Raw genomic sequence first — 23,543 nt, 5'->3', positions numbered from 1 at the left:
TGGCACCAGGTGAGATTGCACAGGTGTGCAACTGCAGGTGTATGGAGAATGGTTGTGTGGAATACATGGAGTGTGGAATACATGGAGTTTGGAATGGATGGTCGTGGAGTGAGTATGGTGGAAACTGTGGAGTGGAGTACATGGTGCGAAGGTGTGGATGGGGGAAAGGAGGATGGACCCCATCACGAATACCCGGGGAGGGTAGTGTAAGAGTTAGGTAGAGGGTACAGGTAAATTGTGGTTGGATATTGGCATCTGTGGTGCGTGTGGAAGAATGGAGTTTGGATGGGTGCATTAGTGACGTGGAAATGGCTGGGCATGTGGCCTGTTAGTGTGTGTAGTTGAATGGGCACTCCACCACTGTGAGGATGTCGGCCAGGTGAGGCCGCAGGTGGGCTCTGGGAGCCGTTAGAGTTGTGGATGGGGCCCGAGGATCCGGAGGACGGACCCGGGTAGCCCAGTGCCAGAGGGCACCGAGGGGTGACAGAGCCAGGAGGGGCCTTCCCCAGTTAGATAGGTTAGGTGAGGAGCAGGTAAGCTCGGAGGCAACTACAGTGGTGGAGGTGTGCAGGTGGGTAGACCTGCTGGGAGAGCCACAGGACCCAGTCCTGAAATTATGCAAGGGCACAGGGAGTTGAATCGGGGGAGTGAGACCCCAAATTGATGAAGCACCACAGTTTGGTCAATGGGAATTTGGTTCTTAAAATCGCATAGAGTAAGATTGCCAATGGTTTGGCAGGGAAAGACCCCAGGTAGTGTAAAGTGTGTTAAAGTCATTTAGGAAGTAGTTAGGTTTGAAATCTCCTTGCACCATCTACATCCACTCACCTGAGGTGACAAAGCTCCACACCATGCCGTGGTTTGTTGGTTTTTATTATTATTATGCAAATGTTTGGAATGTGAGACGCATCATGACATGGATGTGACATTGTGCTTTGTTGTTCCATCTCTTCCTCCTTATGAGGATTGATGATGAATTGGGTGATGGCAAATTTTGGATTAGTGGGAGTGAAGACGAATTTGGTATAGGGGAAATATGGGGAAGACGAGACATTAGTGACGAATTTGTAAATGTGTAGATTGTTGTAAATATGGGGTAAGGGCAAGGGTAGAGTCGGTAACAGGGGGGGTGACGTACGGTAGGGATGAGCTTTTCTCCGCTCAGTCTCCAGACGCACCTCACCTTGCATTGCCTTTATTGATGTGTACCCTTGTGACCTTACCCCTCGCTCACCTGTCTTTCCCCCCACCCCCCCCCCCCCCTTGTCTCCCACACGAGGACTGTGCGCCACTGGGCGCTGAGGGGAGCGTGCGGGAGTCCGCCATTGTGCGCCCGAAACTCCCGGAACTAGCTGTCTGCATCGATGCACCACCTTATGGACCACATGTCTGTGGCTGAGCACCACTTATGGACACCATGGGTTGGGGCATGGCCCCTCTGCTGGAACCGGCCATGAAGGCCCGAGATCTTGCTGGCGGACCTTGGTCACAGGGCACCGATGCCACACAGGTGAACCACAATAGTCGGCCCTGTGGGCCATAAATAAATAAAAACGGACACGTTTGGTGCATTTCATTTTATGTCCAAATAGGCCGCCAGCAAAGAAGTTGACAACACCAGAAAACAATAGCCAGCAGAGGGAGCCGAAGAGCAAGACACCACCAAGGGTTTGTTGGTTTATTTTTATTAATGAACTGTGGTGACAGTGCAGTGTGCACCAAAGGGTGTTTTGTGGTGCTTGATGGTGTTTTGGGTGCTTTATGGTGCGTCGATGCAGGGCAGACTGTCTCCCCCCCAAAAGAACAATCACAGGTCCTGGGTTGCGTATTGTAAATAAAATAGCGTCATTGTAACTAATGCGCCCCCACCGTAAGTGTTTAGTTTGAAGACAATTCCGCAATTCGGTTAGCTGTGGGCGTGAGTCTGTTAGGTAGGGTGCAATGGAGCAGCGGGACATATTTATTTATGTTTTAAAACTGTCACACTCAGGGTCAGGTTAAATGTAGAGGGAACTACACCTACGTGCCACACTAAAAGTAAAAGTAATAGGCCCGGGACGTGCCTAAGAGGAGGAGGGTGCAGTGTTGTGGATATGAGAATGGTGTTTTTTTATTGTTGTAAAAATATCACCCTCCTTCCTCCAGTTGTTGTGTATAAAGGTCAAAGGGCGTCCCTTAGTTAGGTCATATACAATCACGTTAGCCAATCATAGATTTCCTCCTTGTTGGTAGTTATTTCCTTATTCTGTGTATTAGGCTAAGGCTTTGTCTTCCATTAATTGACACTCCATTGCACCGAATCCAAATAGAGTAGATCCCCTTTCATTCCCATTCCTAAAGCCTTTACTACCAACTGCATTTGCCTCCATTGAGCACGCGGTCGGCTCGGAGAAGAAAGGCGTGTCTCCACCTCGTCATAGAGGGGAGGAGTGAGCCAGCCCTTGCCGACCAACCCAGAACGAGGGGTTTGGCTTTGAGAGGGCGTGGGGAGAACCGTCGAGTAGGTTCGCGAAGGTTGAAGGGCGTGGCCTATATAACCCGCGAGAGACGCCCCCACCTAGGATGAGTCCAGATGAGCTACGGATTGACGGAGATAAGATACGGCAGAGGAGGAGTCCGGAAAAAGCACGCGACGTCCCCACGGCGGTAAAGGAGATTGAGGGAGAGAGATGCACAAAAGAGTCCACCGCAGCTTGTGAACAAACCGCAGCTTTGAACCAACGGCAGGTTTAGCCACCGCAGCTTGGAGCGTCGACGGCGGTGACGGCAGTTGCGGCCAAGAAGCCACGTCGCCGTGCGGAGACGATTGGGGAGAGTCGGCAGCTGCTCAACTCGAGCCGGGATCACACCCACCACCCGCATCCTTCCAGCTCTGTGGACCACTTGGACCTTCCCCTCCTTCCAGCCAATCATTCCTGCCTTCATTTCCCCATTCGTGTGAGTTTGATTGTCGTCCGTTTTGTGTGTCTTGTCCTGGGGTATTAATTAAGACTGTAGGTAAGCTAGCGTTGCACTGTGTCTCCTTGATTCCTTCTGTCTTTATTTTATTATCTTTCCTTCTTCCTTGGTTATTTTCGTCCTGTAAATAGTAGGAATAAATATAGTAGCATTTTCAAACCCTTTTTGCCTTTGTCTTCCTCTTTTTCACATCCGTGTCGTCTTTGTGATTTCCCTCATTGGACACCTGTGGCACGATTTTGGCCAACGTTTAAGGAATCGGGTCTAGTCTTGGTAAATGGCTCACGCCGCGGTTCGCTTCGCTCGGCGCAACATCCATTACGCTGCGGCCGTGAGCGGGGGGTGTTCCTTCGCGTACCGGGAAGCGCTGGTATTTAGGTCATAGGACTTGTGGGCCTAAAACCCTACCCAGCGCCGACCGGGCGTGGCGTCATACCCCCGGGACCACGTCGGTCAGTAACAGACGAGGGGCTTAATCCCCCCTCGATAACGGGAACCGAGGCCGACGTCGGGTTCCGTAACAATATAAATCGTTTAAAAGAAAACTAGAACGGGCACTCGGTAGAGCGCATACCTTCGCCGCAGCTACTGTTCTGTACTTGGCATGGGAGTGTAGGGAACAGAACAACAAAAATACGATTTTGACCTTTTCGTGACCTTGACCTTGACCTTTGACCCGATTGCTCCCAAAATCTAATCAAATGTGTCCCGTATAATAACCAATCATCCCACCAAATTTCATGCAATTCGGTTGAATACTTTTTGAGTTATGCGAATAACATACACACACACACACAGACATACAAATAAATACACAGCGATCAAAACATAACCTTCCGCTTTTGCGAAGGTAAAAAGCCTTCAATTTCTGATATTTAGCCTTTTCATTTGGGCCTCCCAATTGAAGCCCCTCCCGTAGGGCGGGTACCGTTGCTAGTATTTTCAAAGTCACTGCTATAGGGGCCTACAAAATGTTCCATAAATGAGATACGATAATCCAAGACAAACCAACTTTTTAAATCGTCTTTTAGTGTCCCTTGACTCCAATGGACTCCATTTATCCTCAATTCTGTCTGTCTCTATTAAAATACAATTTTTCAGGTTACTCCATCTTTGTTGCATCAGTTAGTTCCTCATCAGCCATGCACCTGAAACTTCAAATACCAAAACAGATAATGGACGCAGGAGTCAGGTATGGGGGATCCTTGGGGGTGATTCAGCAGCTCAAATCCACAGTCATGAATGGCAGCTGGTGCAACATCCAGGTCTTGTACACAGGCGTGTTGTCCTGAAGGAGGGCCACGTATTTGGTTAACCTCCCTTAGGATTCATGCTTGCTGGTCTGAGACAATTTTTGCACGACGATGACATTTATACTATTCTCCTGTGATTGTACTTTTTTGGGGCCGAAGATAAATCTTCAAGATCCAAGAAAATCTTAGTCCTTGTGCTTTCAAAAAAAATGTTTATTTATCGAAATGATTCTTTGTCCTTGCATTTCATGGATTCCAAAATTCGTTTCATGATCACAGCGGTGAAGCCACCTTTTGTCACCAGTTACCATGAGAAGAGGGATAAAATAGGCCAGATGTGCATTGAACAAATGAAGATCACAACAACATGATGTAGCTATTGGTGCCCATCGTGGGTGCTCAGGTTTATTTGGACCCACATTGCTGATACCTTAGATGTGCCCAAGTGTTAATGGATGATTGAGAAAACACTACCTTGAGAAATTATAAATTCTGCAAATATTTTGGTGACCTTATCGTAGTGATCCTCCATCATTACATGATATAAATATGACTAATGCGTGCTTTTCACAAACGATCTCAGCCATCCTTTGAGCTAGGAAGCTGAAATTTGGGCACAATAATGAGCACGTGCTTTGACAAAAACAGTATTTTTTTGTTTTTTGATTAATCAATTAATTGATTAGTTACTTAATTATTACCGATTAATTAAGTACTTATTTATTTCCTTTCTCATCTGGGCATTATCTCAGGCACCTTTTTGAGCCAGGAAGCTGATATTTGGTCATGGTAATGACCAAGTGATTTGGCTGTAAAGGGTATTTTTGATTTATTAATTAATCAAATAATTATTTATTTTTGCCATTAATGATTTATTTAATTAATTTCCAAAAAGTTCCAGCTTCGGATGAAACGCTGGTGGTGGAGGTATGGTATGCTATTAGCCAATTGATTAGGAAATTATTTTACGATCACTATTTATTGATTTTAAATATGCAATTAATCAATCAATTATTGTGCACCTCTCCCTCCCAATACCGTCTCTATGTGCTGCACGGTGGCATCGCTGGAGGATATGCTATTTATTTATTTGGCATGGGGCGGTGTACTTGGAATGTATCTGTACCTGTTTTATTTTTCTTTGCTCTGTCCAACAGCACCATGGCCCAAACTAGACAGTGTAATCTTCAGTACACAACTAACTGACTGAGCGATTCTATTGCATGTTACATGAACAAGTCAGTGGAGGTAGGACAGCCAGCTTAAATTCTCCACGAAGGACGGTGTTTTCACAATGCACTGCCTCCTGCTGGCTCCAAACCAAAACGACCTCTTTACTAGGATTTGACCCCAGCAGGAATCGAACCCAAGAGGAGACAGCAGATAGGTAAAGCAATTTACTGTATATCCAGTAAGAAATTTACCATACATTCAGTATTTGTTCAACAGAGCTCGACAACTACTTACTCCAAACCGTAAAGCAACTGAAAGGGAAATCACGTCTAACAACAAAAGCACTGTGTGTAATTCGAAGTCTGCACACGTTCTTCACCATTATCTTCATTCTGACATCCACCTGCAGCCTGGTGAACAATTCACGATGAAAGCAGCGACTGTGAATCTCCAGGCAGCACCGTGTCTGCTTCTGACAGCAATGTCTGCCCGAAGCATTGATCCGACCAGTCTTGGTGAATGCTAAATTCCAAAATATCACGCCTTCCAAAGCACGGCCATCATGGTCTACAACAGATGTCTGGATGAAGAACGAAGTACGAATGCTGCTCGGAACACAATCTACCGATACCGCATTGCTTCTGTGACACTGCTACAGCTGTCTTAGTGAAAGCTGCGCTACCACGTCCATTGTGAGCGGAGATCATTATAACATCACTTCCCTCGCAGCGATCCATCTATTACGGTATTCGCAATTTCAAACAAAAACGTTATCAACACGATGGGTGGAAAGAGTTAACTACAAAAATGCTTCTCGCAAATAGAAACGCTTGGCATAAATAATGGCATGTCTGATTCATGGGGATGCAAGGGAGGAGGAGGGTGAGGAGTTGGAGGTGGAGTAAGAGGAGGTGGATGGTGATGAGTTGAAGGAGGAGAGGAGGGTGAGGAGTTGGAGGAGGGGAGGAGGGGTGAGGAGTTGGAGGAGGAGGCGGAGGGGCAAGAGTTGGAGGAAGAGGAGGAGGAGGTGGATGGTGATGAGTTGAAGGAGGAGAAGGGTGAGGAGTTGGAAAGGGAGGGGGAGGAGTAGGAGGAGGAAGGGGAGGAGGAGGAGGAGGTGGAGGAGGAGGAGGCAGAAGAGTAGGGGGATAACAAGTTGGAGGAGGTGGGAGGAGGATATCAAAGATTTTCAAAGATTTTCAGAATCATTGGAATCTCCTGCGATGAAGCTAACTCCGAGGGCCTTTCACTCACTCACTTACCGCAAGCAGGTTGGTGGTCTTTCTGTCTTCTACCGACTCCTCTCTGGCCTTGCTCCCCCAGCTCTCTCTGTGCTCTGTCCACCAAATATTCCTACAGGTCGCACAAGATCTGCCTGCAACCCTCTTATGGTTAAACTGCCAAAATCTAGGCTCTCTGCTCACCTTCACTCCTTCATTCCTCTTTTCTCCCGCCTCTGGAACAAACTCCCCCACTCCCTTCAACCCCACCCCTCCCTCCATGTCTTTAAAACAGCTGATCACCACCATATCTTATCTTCCCCCATCCAAAACCTTGATCTTTTCTACCCCCGCTAATTCACCCCAGATACACTTTTTTGAAATTCCAACTTCTTTCCTGGAAGTCCTTGCAGTGTGCATATGTTTTAAACCCCTCCCCCCCCCCCCACCCCCCCAAGCCCTCTTCCTCCCACAGATCTCCCGATGTCCATGCTCTCAAATGTTGTATTTGTGTCCTTCCCCCTCTCTCCCCATCTTGTCTACCGCTCCCCTTATTTTGTGTTTTATGTGTCGGTTTGACTTTTTGTGTGATTAATGTTAGCTCTTTCACGAGCCTTGATCTTGTATACAAAAAAAAAAAGAACAATAAGAAAGTTGTTTTTCAAATCCGTCCATCTACTATAAATAGATGAGGTGTGTGTGTGTGTGTGTGTGTGTGTGTGTTGGTGTGTGTGTGTGTGTGTGTGTGTGTGTGTGTGTGTGTGTGTGTGTGTGTGTGTGTGTGTGTGTGTGTGTGTTTGTGAGGCATACTTTTTGTGTCTATTAATTATATACATCTATTAATTAATTACGTACTATTGAAATATACCTTTTAACTCTTTACACTGCTTAGACACCTTCAACTTTTAAAGACACTTTAAGACCTTCAATATCCTTAAGACCCCAAAGACCCCTAGAGACCCCTAAAGATCCAGAGGAACCAAAAGTCTCCAAGGACCCAAACGACCCAAAAGTCCCAATGACCCAAAAGACCCAGAGGATCCAAAAGACCCAGTGAAGATGAAATGAAGGTGAAGACCAATGAAAATTTGTCCCAATGGACCAACAGGCCTACTAGTAATATTAAATCATGATACTAACAAAGAGTTTAGAAATTGCAGTTTAGTTTAAGGTTTGTAGAGGTAGGCCTAGTGGAAACCCAACAGTTTTATGGCGTTACAAGTTACAGAAATTCACATTATGGAACACGCAATATACTGAGGATCCGATGGAATTTAACCAACTGGACCTCAAAGGTCTCAAAGAGCAACCAAATTCCAGAGGCGTATTGTAAAATTTGTCCCAGTTGGCTGGCCTGGCAGGTTTATCGACCAAAAACATATATACACAAAGAATTAAGTTAAGCACCCCCTAATATATATTCTTTGTGTATATGTATACATTGGCATATATTCTAAGGTATGGATGGATGCCAATCTGGATGAATTGGAACGTGCATTACATCGGGAATGGAACAACCTGCCACAGCAACGCATACGACGGCTTACAGGGTCTATGAGACGTAGGGTTGAGTCAGTGATCCGATCACGTGGGTCCTACACACGTTATTGACGCAAAGATCGCTAGAGGTCTTCTCAGAACAATGACTGTACGTTAGAAAACATAAACGTCATCCACACTGTCCGTGATGGACCTATAGTTCCATACTTAAATTGAGGTGAAAATATGCCTAAAATTCCCAAAAAATTTCACCTTAAATTATTCAGAATAAAATATTGAAAACGGCATGATTGTTATGTTTTTATGTGACCATAATATCACTTCTCCAGAAAATATAGCAATATCATGGGTATATTACACTGTTTTGACGACAACAAACTTGTAATGTGCGAGGTTGTAAAAAAACGGGGGGGGTGCTTAACTTAATTCTTTGTGTATATATTCATTGCAGTTTTGGGCAGACTTTCTGATGTGGTTACATTATCAGAAAGGTAAATGGTTCAGTCAAGTCCCCACCCAGGAGGAAGGAATGGTCTTCCACCACAGAAACTCATCACGGATGGTGATCCGTATTAAAATTTTCAGCCAGTGTCCCACGCTTTTCCCTGATTCGAACGTGACGTCATATTGGCTGAAATACCTTCAAGAGGAAAGAACTTTCTGACTCCCACATGAGCGTCTCGGGGCCGGTAGGGTAACATCTCCTTGAGACGACGGTGACCTTTGACATGGGTATTCCATGAGAATGATTTCAATCCAAGGGATTGGCATTCGGTGATGGATATGCGCAGCCGTGGAGCTGCTTCCAGTGTGAGTCACCCGGTCGTGCTATTAGAAAGCCAAAAAACATGTCCACAGGCAAACTGGGACACGTTCTGACTTTAATGTAACTGCACAAGGAATCTCGAGGCAGCAGAGACTACAAGTAAATAAAACAATTAAATGAATTCCTGCTCAAAACTTCACGCACTTCCAGCCATAATGAGATTCAGCATACAAAAAAAAAAAGAAAAAAAAAAAAGAGAATTGGAATGATTTCAGGCGCAAAATGAGCGTTTCCACTTCCCCAGAGGCATTGATTTTAGAGAATGTAATAACTGGAGATATTTTTTATCAAACGAGTTTGAGCCAATAGGGTTATACATTGGTACTTATATGGCGCCCAAAGTGCAAATCGAATTGAGCATCCCTGCATGTTACTGCCATAGACTCATGTTGGGTTTCGTTTTGAAAACATCAGCTACATTCAAATGTGGTATGAGTGTGTCGGTATGGCCTGGAGGTATGCGTGCTCACCTCTAAGCTGTCTAGCCTAGGTTTGAACCCCGACCTAGCTATAAACTACCATCCTTGCAGGTGGGGTGATTGGGTGATTCATCTCGCAGGATGGTGTCTCGCAGGTGGGGTGATTCATCAATGTCGACTTACAAAACACATTTCGATCTCTTTCTGCGAGAAGAGAGAGCTGGCAACATCAATAGAGAGTGGATTCTTCTTCTTCTTTCATATGCAGGCGCTCGCTGGAGTTGGCATAATTTACTGGGGGGCACGTCTGTGCCGCTGATGCAGTGTGCCCTATAGGTTACCACCCGTCCTGGTACTTGGTCACCGCAACCCCGTCAACAATCATCCAACAAGGATTGAATCAAAAAAAAAATTTTTTTAAATGGGAATTTAAAAAAACCCACTTTACTGGGAAAACTGAGCTGGGCCAATTCGTGCCAACCCTGACTACAGGTGCAACAACAAGTCTGGAACCTGGGCCATTCCTATTTCCTTTTTGCACAAAATATGTCAATTCAGGGACTAGTCTTACTCGGCGAACATCGTAGCTCCGTCTCGACATCGATCAGCCTGTTCCTGGCTTTCGTTTTGATCACGACTAAGATTGAGAATGCATGTTCACATCAGTGAGTCACGGGGAACTTCACTAGGATTTGTGTAACTATATAGCGCAGACAGAACCTTGGGGGTCACGACCCACCGTTTGAGAAGCACTGAACGAGAGGGAAGTTACAATAAATCTTAGGACTCTCAGTGTGCGTCTACCATCTTTATGGTGAGGTCGTGGGGTTTGGGGAGGGCATTGAGAGAATATCGGAGAGAGAAGGGAAGGGGGGTAAGTGGGCCGTAAGGAGAGATCTTGCATATGTAATAGGTAGATACCCTCAAGAGCAAACAAATGTTAACGTTTGTTTTCAAGTGCTTCGTGTTGTAGAAAGGGTTCCTCGAAATATAATAATGTCCCATATGCAGAGCGTGGTTGTTAGGCCTGGTAGGGTCGCCACTCCGACTTAGCAATGTCCAGCAGCTGTGGTGCCCACAGATGGGATGCCAAGTTTTTGAGCATCCTGATCCATGCGAGGGACAACACTCGCACTGAGGAATCACCATGCCTGTGAAACTTCGAGATGAACAGTTTATATGTGTGTCGGGATTCGAACCCAGGCTAAGCAGCTTAAGGGCGAGTGTGCATACACGTAGGCCACCCTGCCAGCCCTTAGAAATACGATATTTTAATTTATAGTTTAGTAAATAATAAAGTAGTTTTGGTGTCTCTGTGTGCCTGTCTGTGCGTGTGCGTTCTTGTTTAATAAGCATACTTAAAGTAACTGCACTTGTTCATGAATGCAGACTAAGTCTCCTAAAGGTGGGTGAACAACTATACCAACGTGTTGTGTAGAGCATGTGTGTGTGTGTGTGTGTGTGTGTGTGTGTGTGTGTGTGTGTGTGTGTGTGCATACATTGGCAGTCTTCACAAAATATTCTTCACTACTCTGAACTCTTCACGCAATCCGAAGTGCACTTTCACCCCCTGTAACTTCAACCCTAGCTAATGACATTTATCTCTGATCGGGTTCCATTTGAACCCCTTGGTTGATGATACAGGTAACGTAGGTTCAAATCCCTTATACAATATGCGTTTACACACACAAAAAAAACACAAAATGTTGTACAAAAATCAGTGCATCCCAAAAACGTACCTGCCGAGGAAAGGAAGAGGTGGCGGCATGATGGAACTCAATCAAATGCGAAAGCGACGACTGTATGATTAGCAAATTACGTGAAAAGCTCAACAGACTACCGAGTACAATTTGTGTACAAGCATGAACACAAAAAACCAGAAAAGGTTTCTCTCACTCACCTCGCAAAAAGAACTTCCAGTATCAGGTGCAATTAGAAGATGCCACACACCAAACCGAAACAACAACAAATGTAGCCCCAATGATTGCAAAAAAGACATAAGAAAATACAAGATGAAATATAGAGAATATATAGAATATATTCAAAATACAAGATGAAATACCAGCAGATATATAGTGACAACTGGGAGAAAGACAAAAGAGCAGGGAATATATTTTTAAAAATGTTGGACAGATTGGGGATGGACAAAGAAGGATAACTGGAATGGCGATGAAGAGGTCAGCTCAACTGGGACGGAGAATGAATCATTTATTAATGCCCAAGATCAAGGACACTACACGAATGGTTTTAATAAAATGGCGAGACTGAGTCAGTCTGACAAGTGTAGGTTCTGCAAGGTAGAAACAGAAAGCATGAGTCATCTCCTATCGGGATGTAAAACACTCATGTCCGAACAGCTGCAAACCCAAAGGCACAACAAGGTATGTGGAGTAATCCACTGGCTTATCTGGAGAAATTTCAATATCCCAGTTCCACAAAACTCATGGAAACATGAACCAAAAGCAATCATTGAAAACAAGGACATAATGCGTACACAGCCTGATGATTCCATCCTGCGTGAACAAAGAAAACAAAACACTGTGACCGGACATTGTACTCAGGTACAAAAAGCAAAAGAAGGCATTGCTGTTGGAGATATCAGTACCCAGCGATTTTGGCTTAAATAATACAGAAATCAAGAAAATGCCCAAATATCAAGACCTCAAGAATGAAGTGAAAAGATCCTGGAAGCTGAAGAGCGCCGAAATTTTCCCGGTGATAATTGGGGCAACGGGAATGATAAAGAAGAACCTCAAAAGATCCTACAAACCATCCTTGGGAACATTACCACAAACGAATTACTACCGTTAGAGGCTCTACGGGGATCAGTGAGATCCTGAAAAGAGCCTGCGGAACAAAACTCTGAGAGCAGCACAACTTCACAACTTAGCCCATGAATCACAAACCTTCACCGAAGCGGGGGTGGATACTTCGAGTCCAGGGAGGACTTTGTTCCACCTTCTAAAACCCAAATTATGGAGATAACAACGAATGACACACACACAAGCACACAGACACACCACACACACACACACACACACACACACACACACACACACACACACACACACACACACACACACAGGAGCCTTGTGTTCATCTATCTATAATTCCAGCAATCTCTGTGTGTCTGTGTGTCTGTGTGTCTGTGTGTTTGTCTGTGACCGCTGTTTCTCGACAACCACGGGTCCGATATACTTTAAACTTGCCAGGTATATTGCTGGGGACCCGAGGATGTGCCTTTTCAAGGTTTTAAATTAATCGGACAAGTACTTACCGAGCTATGTCCAAAAAACGCTTCAACCAATCAGAGAGCAGCGAGCTATCACGTGTGCCGAACGTGGCGATCAGACTCTACCTCGGACGGCACATTTGACAGCGTATTCATTTATTTCACGTTGGAAAACTATGTTGCCGTTAAACTATGTTTTAAAACGAATTCAAACTGCGATTAAATTAAAACGATTCATCGTAACTGCGACGATTTGCGAACTTCCGGACAGTGAAGACTTCACTTCCGGCAGCCAATCACAGAACGCTTTGTTGCGTAGGCGTGGCCGATGTGAGACGAGCGGAGCTGAGCGCGTTACGAGCTGACCGCCATTACGGTTCGTAATTCGTTTTCTTATGCGCATTATTTTTCCCAATTCAGTCAGAGCGAAGGGCGGAAGCGAAGAGCGTTGTTTTTTTTGTTTACGGGCGTACGGGCGGGGTAGAGCGTACGGGTAGCGTTTTTTTTTTTTTTTGGCAAGGAACGGGCACCCACGTACGGGCAATGCCCTAGTCTATCTATAATTCCAGTAATCTCTGTTTGTACGTTTGTACGTTTGTACGTTTGTTTGTCTGTGACCGCTGTTTCTCGACAACCACGGGTCCGATATACTTTTAACTTGCCAGGTATATTGCTGGGGACCCGAGGATGTGCCTTTTCAAGGTTTCATATTAATCGGACAATTACTTACCGAGCTATGTCCAAAAAACGATTCAACCAATCAGAGAGCAGCGAACTATCGCGTGTGCCGAACGTGGCGGACACACTCTGCCTCGGATGGCACATTTGAGAGCGTATTCATTTATTTCACGTTTGCAAACTATGTTGGCGTTAAACTATGTTTTAAAACTAATAAAAACGAATTTGCGATTCATTCGCTTTCCTGCGCGTTTGTGCACGCGATGGCGATTTCTTTACCAAACTCCGGAAGCCGTTCGCTTTGGACCAAACCATTTCATATAAATAGAGGGGGGGGGGGGGATATAATTTTAGATATAGATATAGTACGGGCAATGCCCTAGTATTAACAATAGCATCTGCCCAGGCGTGGAAACTTTGGACATTGTGTGAGCATCTTAATACTTGTGCCACCTTTCAGAGCAATTCACTCCTTATGCTTCTTCCTCTTAGGCTTCTTCTTCTTATTTTTCTTCCTATTTCCACCAGATAAGGCCGGCATAATGCCGGCCAAACGCCCATCCGAGGGGACAGTGCATTGTAACAGTATATCAAACCGTACTATATCCTCACCATCCTATCAAACATTTTAGAGTACATTTTAAATCCGTCTGCGACATTTGCTCATCAGGAACGGACAAGCCCTCCTAATAAATGTACATACACAGTAGTAGTTGGAGAATCCACCGACAGATGGCTCTTGTGACACAGTTTTCCAAACAGCATCCTTGCCTTGGGAACATGCAAATGAGATGACTCATTCGGAAATTCCTGTTACTTTTTGCTCTACCCCTGTATTGTACCACTAGGTTCAGAGTGGTGGAGGTTATCACATTAATTGATCATCATAAGTTCATATGGATGAGTAGTTTTGGGGAAAATCCCCAAAGTTTTTTTTTTTTCTCTTCGAAAAAATCCCAAAATAATTTGGCCTGAAACAATCCCTGCCACTCACTGATGGACCTCTGATAGTTTGACGAGGATCCGCTTGGCCACCTCTGAGAAAGATAGACAGACAGACAGACAGCTATTGGTTCACAAGTTATCAAGTGACCATTATATTCGTCATGTGTGTGTGTGTGTGTGTGTGTGTGTGTGTGTGTGTGTGTGTGTGTGTGTGTGTGTGTCTGTCCGCAGCATAACTACGCGATGATATCATCCGATCTTGATGACACTTCAGTGGGAGGTTGATATCATGGTCTAGTTGTGTCCTGCCTAGAGTGGGCGTATTGCGCCCATTGTGGGCGGAGCCACGCCCGAAAAAGATGTCTTTTTAGGGGATAATCGAGTTCAAGCTACATCTTCTCCGAGGGAGTTGGTGGAATCTGACAGGGGTTTCGATATTTGGTTCGGCCAATGTCATGTGTCTGGCCCCACGGAGCTCGATTTTTCATTTTGTTTTTTTTTCATTTTTTTCATTTATTTATTTATTATTATTTTTTTTTTCATTTCATTTTTCACCGAATTTTCGGTATTGTGTAGCTAACTAACCTCATAACTGATTATACATTATTTTCTATCTCATTTCAAGGTCAGTAACCTTCGTTTTGACATTACCGGGCCTGGCCTGTCCGGGCCTGTTTCGGTTATGGTCCGTCCTTTCTCATTGAATACCGCTCGCTCGTGAACCATCGTCGTCTCCTGACTTGTCTCTCTTGTAGTGGAGATTTGACCAGATTTTCAGGATTGCATGTTGTCTGTCTCATCTCTGCTTAGGAAATAATCAAATCTATGATCATTGGAGCACGACTCGTAGGTCTAGATCATTACATCGGGTAACGAAGCTTGAACTGACGTTTGACCAAAAGAGAAGTCTCACGCTCTCACTATCTCTCTCCGAAAGGACCATCTGGCAAACCCTTCTAACTACCTTCATAACAATCCTTGAGGAAGGTTCAGTCATTCAAACTCCTGGGTCTCACTATCAGCCATGATCTTTCTTGGGCAAACCACATTTCAAAGTTGGCCTCCAACGCCAGACGCTGACAAATGTGCATCCTGTAGTCATATAAAATCCTAATTTGGCACACCTGAAGTCCAATCCACCTACAAGGCTTTCATCTGTAGCTTGATGGAGTACTGCTCTGCCCTCTGGGCTGGCTCCACTGCCTCACATCCAGCTCAGCTTGACGCCATGGAAACAAATAAAATACATGAAAACAAAGAAAAATCCAAATACCCTAACCCATTGGAATCTCCCACACTGGAGCTTCCCGCATCCAAAACCTTGATCTTTTTCTACCCCCGCTAATTCACCCCAGATGCACTTTTTTGAAATTCAAACTTCTTTCCTGGAAGTCCTTGCAGTGTCCATATGTTTTATACCTCTCCCACCTCCCCCCCAAGCCCTCTCCCTCCCACAGTTCTCTCCATGTCCCTGCTCTCAAATGTTGTGTTTGTGTCCTTCCCCCTCTCTCCCCATCTCATCTTGTGTTCCGCTCCCCTTATTTTGTGTTTTATGTGTCGGTTTGACTTTTTGTGTGATTAATGTTCGCTCTTTCACGAGCCTCGATCTTGTATACAAAAAAAAAAAAAGGACTTCCAGATCATTGGAATCTCCCACACTGGAGCTGAGTCTACGGGCCGATCACTTCACCATCACAAACAAGTTGGTCGGTGGTCTGTGCCTTCCACCACCTCCTTTCTGGTCTGTTCCTCCGCATCCTCTTCAATTTCATTCTTCTCTCCAGGTCTTCAAAACAGCCGTTCACCGCCATCTCAGATTGACCCCCATCCAAAACCATGATCTTTTCTACCCTCATTAACCCCTCTTCCCGACCCCATCCCAACCCTGAGCCTCCTTCCCAATTTCCAGTTTTCTCTACTGAGAGTTTCCTTCTGCATCCATCTTGTCCAACCCATGCACCTTCTCCTGCCCCCCATTCGTTCTCTCACCCATTGTTTGTCTGCCTCTATCTGCCTTGGCCTTCGGCTCTGCTGTTGGTGTTTCCCCATCTCTCTCTGCTGCTCATTTGTCCTGTTGTCCTGGTGTGTTCAGTGTACTAGTCGTAGCTCTTCCATGAGCCTCGACTATGTATACAAAAAATAAAGTCATTAGTCAGAGAAGTCGGTTGACTTTTCTCCCACCATTAAGTCACGTGTTGTGAATGAGGTGAGATGAGATGAGTGCTATTAGGCGGAGCATCAAACATGACACCAGGTGGTACGCAGGTAAAAAGGTTTCTCTCAAGCAACTATTTTTCATCTCACATTGAAGCATCAAAGGAGATGGAGGGCATGGAGAAGGGAAATCCAACCCAGAAAGGTAATAATGGGTGGAAGAAGAAAATAAAAAGGTAGACAGGCATGGGAGATGGGGGGGGGGGGGGGGTGGAATTGGGGGGCATAATTCATTCTTTATAAAAAGGTCTTTACCAATTGTGTCTGAATGAAGATAATTTCGCCATTTCACATTCATCATGTGGGAAAAGCCATAACATTGAAATAAAGTGATGAAGCATTTTTCAAAAGATATGCATCATTATTCAGCGAAGCAATCTACTCTTCACTCAGCGATCGGAGAAGCCTGCACAATATTTCAGCAGAGCCTTCACACTCAACGGAGGATTCACACTCAACGGAGGCTTCACATTCAACGGAGGCTTCACACTCAACGGAGGATTCACACTCAACGGAAGCTTCACACTCAACGGAGGCTTCACACTCAACGGAGGCTTCACACTCAACGGAGGATTCACACTCAACGGAAGCTTCACACTCAACGGAGGATTCACACTCAACGGAGGCTTCACACTCAACGGAGGATTCACACTCAACGGAAGCTTCACACTCAACGGAGGCTTCACACTCAACGGAGGATTCACACTCAACGGAAGCTTCACACTCAACGGAGGCTTCACACTCAACGGAGGCTTCACACTCAACGGAGGATTCACACTCAACGGAAGCTTCACACTAAACGGAGGATTCACACTCAACGGAAGCTTCACACTCAACGGAAGCTTCACACTCAACGGAGGATTCACACTCAACGGAGGATTCACACTCAACGGAGGCTTCACACTCAACGGAGGATTCACACTCAACGGAAGCTTCACACTCAACGGAGGCTTCACACTCAACGGAGGCTTCACACTCAACGGAGGATTCACACTCAACGGAAGCTTCACACTCAACGGAGGATTCACACTCAACGCATCCAATGTGCAATCGGCATCTGCATTTATTCCGTTGGAGTAAGCTGGCTTAGCCAGAAGCTGTGACGGCAAGGGCCCATGGACCTTGCTCTGGAACCCATTTACACATCTTACTTAAGCCAAAACTACCTCTATGTCTGTCTCCTTCTCTCCCCTTTCTCTGCCCCTCACTCCCCATCCCTTACTCCCCATCCCTTCCCCTCCATTCCCTTCTTCTCCCTTCCCCCTCCGTCACTCTCCGTCACTCTCCCCCACCCTCCCTCTCCCATTCTCTCCCTCCCTTCTCCTGTCCCCTCCATCACTCTCCCCTTTCTCTTCCCTTCTCCTTCCCTTCTCCTCTCTTTCTCTTTCTCTTTCTCTTTCTCTTTCTCTTTCTCTTTCTCTCTCTCTCTCTCTCTCTCTCTCTCTCTCTCTCTCTCTCTCTCTCTCTCTCTCTCTCTCTCTCTCCCCCAACCTCTCTCTCTCTTTCTCTCCCTCCCCTCCCTTCCCTTCCCCTCCCTCCCTCTACCTTTCCCACCCTCGACCTTTCCCACTCTCTACCCTTCCCACCCCTCACTTCCCTTCTCTCTCTCCCTCCCCTCTCCCTCCCTTCCCTTCTCCTCCCTTCCCCTCCCTCCCTCTACCTCTCCCACCCTCTACACTTCCCACCCCTCACTTCCCTTCCCTCTCTCTCCCTCCCCTCCCTCTCCCTTCCTCCTCCCTCTTCTCCCTTCCCTTCTCCTCCCTTCTCCTCTCTCCCACTACCCTTCCCACCCTCTTCCCTTCCCACCCCTCACTTCCCTTCTCTCTCTCTCCCTCTCCTTCCTCTCCCTCCCTCCCCTCCCTCTCCCCGTCTCCCTTTCTACGACATTTCTCGTGAATGAATGAAACTCTCTGCCTCTTGAACCGTCAGTCCACATTCCCATCTGCGGCACTTTAATAGCGACATCGAAAGGCACCATTTAGCCGATTTATTCCTGAGTTTTGCTTTGAATATGCCCCCATTGTTTGTGTCCAATAGAAAAAAGAAAAACTTGTTACTGTAATAAAAAAACACAATTTTAGGATGGTTGATCAGTAAGTCCATGGCCTTTTCTAGGATGAGGGAGGTTGCTCACTCTTCAAGTTGTTCCAAAAGGAGTTTTAAGGAAAACAACACTCCCATTAATGGCAGTGTCTTCACTTTTGTCATGCTACAGACTTACCGATCACCCTTAGTACAATAAGACTTTCACAAGGAAGAACCCGCTCGAGTTGTTGCCACATTGTTGGTATTCAAAACACAATCTTGCATAATTTGATGAAGTGCAGCTATGTCTCTGATGAGCAGCACTCCTGCACATTCGGGCAGGAATCTTAAATTTGTACAGGGTGCCGGCGATAACTTTCCGCCTCTTCACCAGGACACCACGGGAGGGAATTTTAACATCCACCCACTAATGCTAACAGAGTGGACACCCAGTTTAACGTCCATCCGAGGGCCGGCACATACATCGATGAAACACCAGGATGAGTTTATAACTGGGTCGGGATTCGAACCCAAACTAGACAGCTTAAAGGCAAGTATGCATGAAAATACCAAAGGATCATCCACATCTATGGCATTGCAAATGAGTGTGCCAACATTTAAGTACACCATACTCCATGATGCAGCACCTCCAGCCAGGACTGCATCATAACTCAATTCTGATCAGATAGAAACCAGAAGCAGACAGCTGCAAGTTGAGTACAGTTTGGCTCCATAGCCTTTTAAATGATCCCTGCTTAAATGTAAAGTTGGAATGTATTTATAAGCACAATTGAGTTCAAGCAGTGAAGATAGCAAGCTTAATGTACTCTCCAAATGATGGCGTTACATTCAAAATCACGTATCGAGTATTGCGAACCCAAGGGGAAGATATCTAATGATAAGCAAGTATTACAAGGTAGTAATAAAAAAGATCATTTGGTCCATCATGCCTGTGCCATATCCACGTATCGGCACTCAAAGCACTGCAAGTAATATGTCTTTTTCTGATTTGAGCATGGAGCCTAAAAAATGGTCACTTTTGTGCTCGGAACATTTTACAGAAAACCGTTATGAAATAACAGAGATGGCTATATCTTGTGGTTATTCGTCATAATGGAGAAGGATGCCATGCGCACGATTAAGCGGATGAAACAGCCGTCGTACGAATCTGTAAACCCTTCTCTGCCGAGCTACCAGCATATGGACTCGGACGATTTGAGGAGTGAATCGAACACCTGTGTTGGTCTGCCAGTGACCGAACTCACCTCACTAGATGTGCTGCCTAACATCGCCACCACCTTGCCCTACACATCTGAAGAGTTCAAAAACCTAGAAGCCATTGTCTCGGGCGCCATCACACGATCACATCAACTCCGATATCCTATAAACTACCAACCAAGGAAGATTTGAATTCAGTACGATCGGCATTCAAGAAAAGAGAGAGAATGAGGGATAGTATATCTGAAGTGTGTGTGTGTGTGTGTGTGTGTGTGTGTGTGTGTGTGTGTGTGTGTACGTAAGTACGTGTGTACGTGTGTGTGTGCGTGCGTGTGTGTGTGTGTGTGTGTTTTGATTACAGTATGTTAATGTACAGACATACATAGAAGGAAAACGTTGCACTGCAATATATAGAGATGATATCTCCACAGGTGATACAGGAAATACAATCGGGCTATCCATATACCCTGATGCCCAGTTTAGAGGCACTAGGGCGTGCCCGTACGTGGGTGCAAAAAAACATGCGTGCAAACAACAACAACAACAAAAAAACTTTGAAACCACGTGGCAGTAACGACCACAGAACCCCCCCCCTCTATTTACATGAAATGGTTTGGTCCATTCGCAAAGCCAAAGCGAACGGCTTGCGAGTACGGTAGAACCCCCCCCTCTATTTACATGAAATGGTTTGGTCCATTCGCAAAGCCAAAGCGAACGGCTTGCGATAAATCGCCATAGCTCGGTAACTACTTCTCCGAATAATATGAAACCTTGAAAAGGCACATCCTCAGGTCCCCAGCAATATATCTGGCAAGTTTCAATTAGATCGGACCCGTGGTTGTCGAGAAACAGCGGTCACAGACAAACACACACACACACACACACACACACACACACACACACACAGACACACACACAGAGATTACTGGAATTATAGATAGACTAGGACGTGCCCGTACGTGGGTGCCCGTTCCTTGCCAAAAAAAAAAAAAAAAATGTCTTCGCCCATGCATGCATGGGCGTGCCCATGGGCCCATGGGCGTGCCCGTAAGTGCGTGATGTGACCGTACAATGAATGTATCGTCCCGACGCCGCAGCTCGGATGGCGCTGCAGTTAATCGGGCCTGTATCGGCAGAGTTATTATAAACGTGTACTACAATCGATCGTACCTTACAGCGTCTGCTCGCCACGTTCAGCATCAGTACGTCGTCACTATGACTATCCGTAAGTCCGGAAGTGACGTCCTCATTTGACTGTCCGGAAGGTCGCATATCGCAGTTACGATGAATCGCAAATTAGTTTTAATTAGTTTTAAAACATAGTTTAACGCCAACATAGCGCCAACATAGTTTGCCAACGTGAAATAAATGAATACGCTCGCAAATGTGCCGTCCGAGGCAGAGTCTGTTTGCCACGTTCGGCACACGTGATAGCTCGCTGCTCTCTGATTGGTTGAATCGTTTTTTGGACATAGCTCGGTAACTACTTCTCCGATTAATATGAAACCTTGAAAAGGCACATGCTCAGGTCCCCAGCAATATATCTGGCAAGTTTCAAGTATATCGGACCCGTGGTTGTCGAGAAACAGCGGTCACAGACAAACACACACACACACACACAGACACACAGAGATTACTGGAATTATAGATAGATAACGTTTACACACATTCCTCCGAAAGTGTTTCGATCACTAATCTTGTCTCCAATAGCTTCTTCAAAATCCCACTGATCCGTTTCAACATACCGAGAACCTTCAGAGTTGCTAATGATGGAGGAATCAGTATCAGAATCCGAGCTCGGAATACACTGTTTCTCTATGGAAGTCGCCATTTGGATCGAGGTGAGATCACGATGTGACGTCACTGGTGAAATCGAAAATCGACTTTCTCGGGCTGTTTTCAACACTTTTCGATTGGCAAAAAAAATTCAAGAAAACATCCCCTTAAAATTATAGCTTCCGAGATGAATGATTTTCAGTGGTTTTCAGGGAAAATAATTTTGCGTTTAGGTTTCCCTTTAAGATATGCCGGATAGGATAGTGATTGAGCACACAATCGTGAAAACGAAGATGGATGCCGAGGACATCGACGAAGCGGTTTTAGCGCACAGGGGCCGAAAACCAGCATGCTATTGAGATAAAGGCAGCATCACAAAGTAAGAGAGCACGGGGCAGTGACAAATTACAGGGCCGTCTGAGGAAGTGCGAGGCCTCAGGTGTCATCTTCAGATAAGATTCCAGGTGCGTTGGCTGCTGCAGTTTCACCGATGGTTTTTTCCGTACTATCCACTCATCGGCAATTTATGATGATGAAGCATGCTCGCCTTCGGGCATCCTCAGCAACAAATCAGAAGCAGTGTGAAAATTATCAATGCTGTATATAGATAGGGTCCCAATTGTACCCCCAAATCCCCTTACAAGGGTAGGGTACAATATAGATGTAACGTCCCAACTTCACATCGAATAATTAACCACCACCTCCGGCACTCACCTGTATCTTCAACAGTAAAGTCGAACACATCATGTGTGGCATTGCTCGTGTCCTGAAGAATGTAGCAAATGTTCAAGTCATCCACATCACCTGTGAATAAGACGCATGATCTCAGTTCATATACAGGTAGAAATTTCTTCATTTTTCAAGTTGATCGATCAAATCAGTAGAGGAGTGGGAAGCAGAGTGAGTTAAGGAAGTGCTATCAATAATAATAAAAAACAATGTCCGTCCGTCCGTCTGTGTCCTCCATATCTCCAAAACCATGAAACCTATCAGCCCCAAACTTTGCATGCATACACCTGGACTTTAAACAGATTGCATTGATGAAAAATGGGTGTTTGGGTGTGTTATAACACCCTTTTTGAAAATGAGTAACGAGGTGCTCAAAAGAAAAAACCCGAAAAAGCCTTACCAATATGGCGGCCCTCCATCTTGGTCATCCTACACTCACTGCGTTCTTAAGCCGTCATTTTGTTTCGGCCTACTCAAACATGCCTTGCCTTGGAAACACGATCGATTATCATTACATAATTGAAGCATATCATCAAAATCTGGATTCTGATATGAGGATTAGATGCTGTAGATTGTAGACCATATAAATGTCCAAATCTGGAGTGAAATCTGACAAAATTTACCATATCTAGCGATTTTAAAAATAACTAAGTGTATATATTCATTTATTTAAGCGAGGCTGTCATTCTCATTCTGGGGTTAGGTTTTTTAAAAATTAAACTTGATTGTTAACTTATTTAATACATCCATGAGATAGGGTGTAACTCCACTGTATCTGTGATCTGTTTTTAAAATTCCTCAGCCATTTCAACCAGAAGCAATCAGCTTGCCATCACTTGCCAAGCTAACCGTTCCTTATCACCCATTTCGTTGGAGTGCTTGCTTAAGCCGCTTGTCGAGGGCTCTGCCAAAGAAGTCAGAAATACCTGTGTACTTAATTAATTAGTCACAAGGCCGGGGAATTTTGGAAGTTTGGTTATAACGCCCTTTTTTAATATGATTAACCACCACTTGGTGAACGCTATTCAGGCTGCTTTTGCAAGCCTTGGCGTTACTGTAGACAGATCTCTCATTTTGTTTTTACATAACCATTTATTTATTGACCAACATTTTTGTGCGATATATTTTCATTGTATTAATGGATAGTTATATTAATATTCCTACAAAAATATACTTATAAAAAAAAAAAATCAAACAAACGTGTTTGGAGCTCAAATCAAACGCCCGAAATGTCGATCTGTATCATTGCAAATGCAAAGTTGACATTTTGTCTGCTCTCAGTGGTTTCCACATTTCGCTGATTTGCTGCTTGATTTTTCACATTTATAGAAGACTATATTAAAGGTAAATCTTTGTGTTTGCCGTTTTTTGGTGTAT

The 23,543-nt window shown here is 45.1% G+C and overlaps 1 protein-coding gene across 3 annotated transcripts in view; it reads right to left on the bottom strand.

Annotated features, from left to right (window-relative positions):
• Window positions 1-23,543, bottom strand: part of LOC137437640 (FRAS1-related extracellular matrix protein 2-like) — a 176,624-nt gene that overhangs the window by 135,937 nt on the left and 17,144 nt on the right. For all 3 annotated transcript variants that reach the window (XR_010986565.2, XM_068132114.2, XM_068132115.2), the window contains exon 2: window positions 22,152-22,241. Coding sequence is in view for 2 of the 3 variants with exons in the window: in XM_068132114.2 (XP_067988215.2) it covers window positions 22,152-22,241 (90 nt within the window). In the remaining variant the exon portion in view is untranslated. The remainder of the gene's footprint in view (window positions 1-22,151; window positions 22,242-23,543) is intronic.

This window comes from Myxine glutinosa, chromosome 12, assembly GCF_964187855.1.
Source record: "Myxine glutinosa chromosome 12, kmMyxGlut1.1, whole genome shotgun sequence".
NCBI classification, from domain to species: domain Eukaryota; kingdom Metazoa; phylum Chordata; class Myxini; order Myxiniformes; family Myxinidae; genus Myxine; species Myxine glutinosa.
The sequence above is the reverse complement of the archived record's forward strand: the minus strand, read 5'-3'. Positions and strand labels throughout refer to the sequence as shown.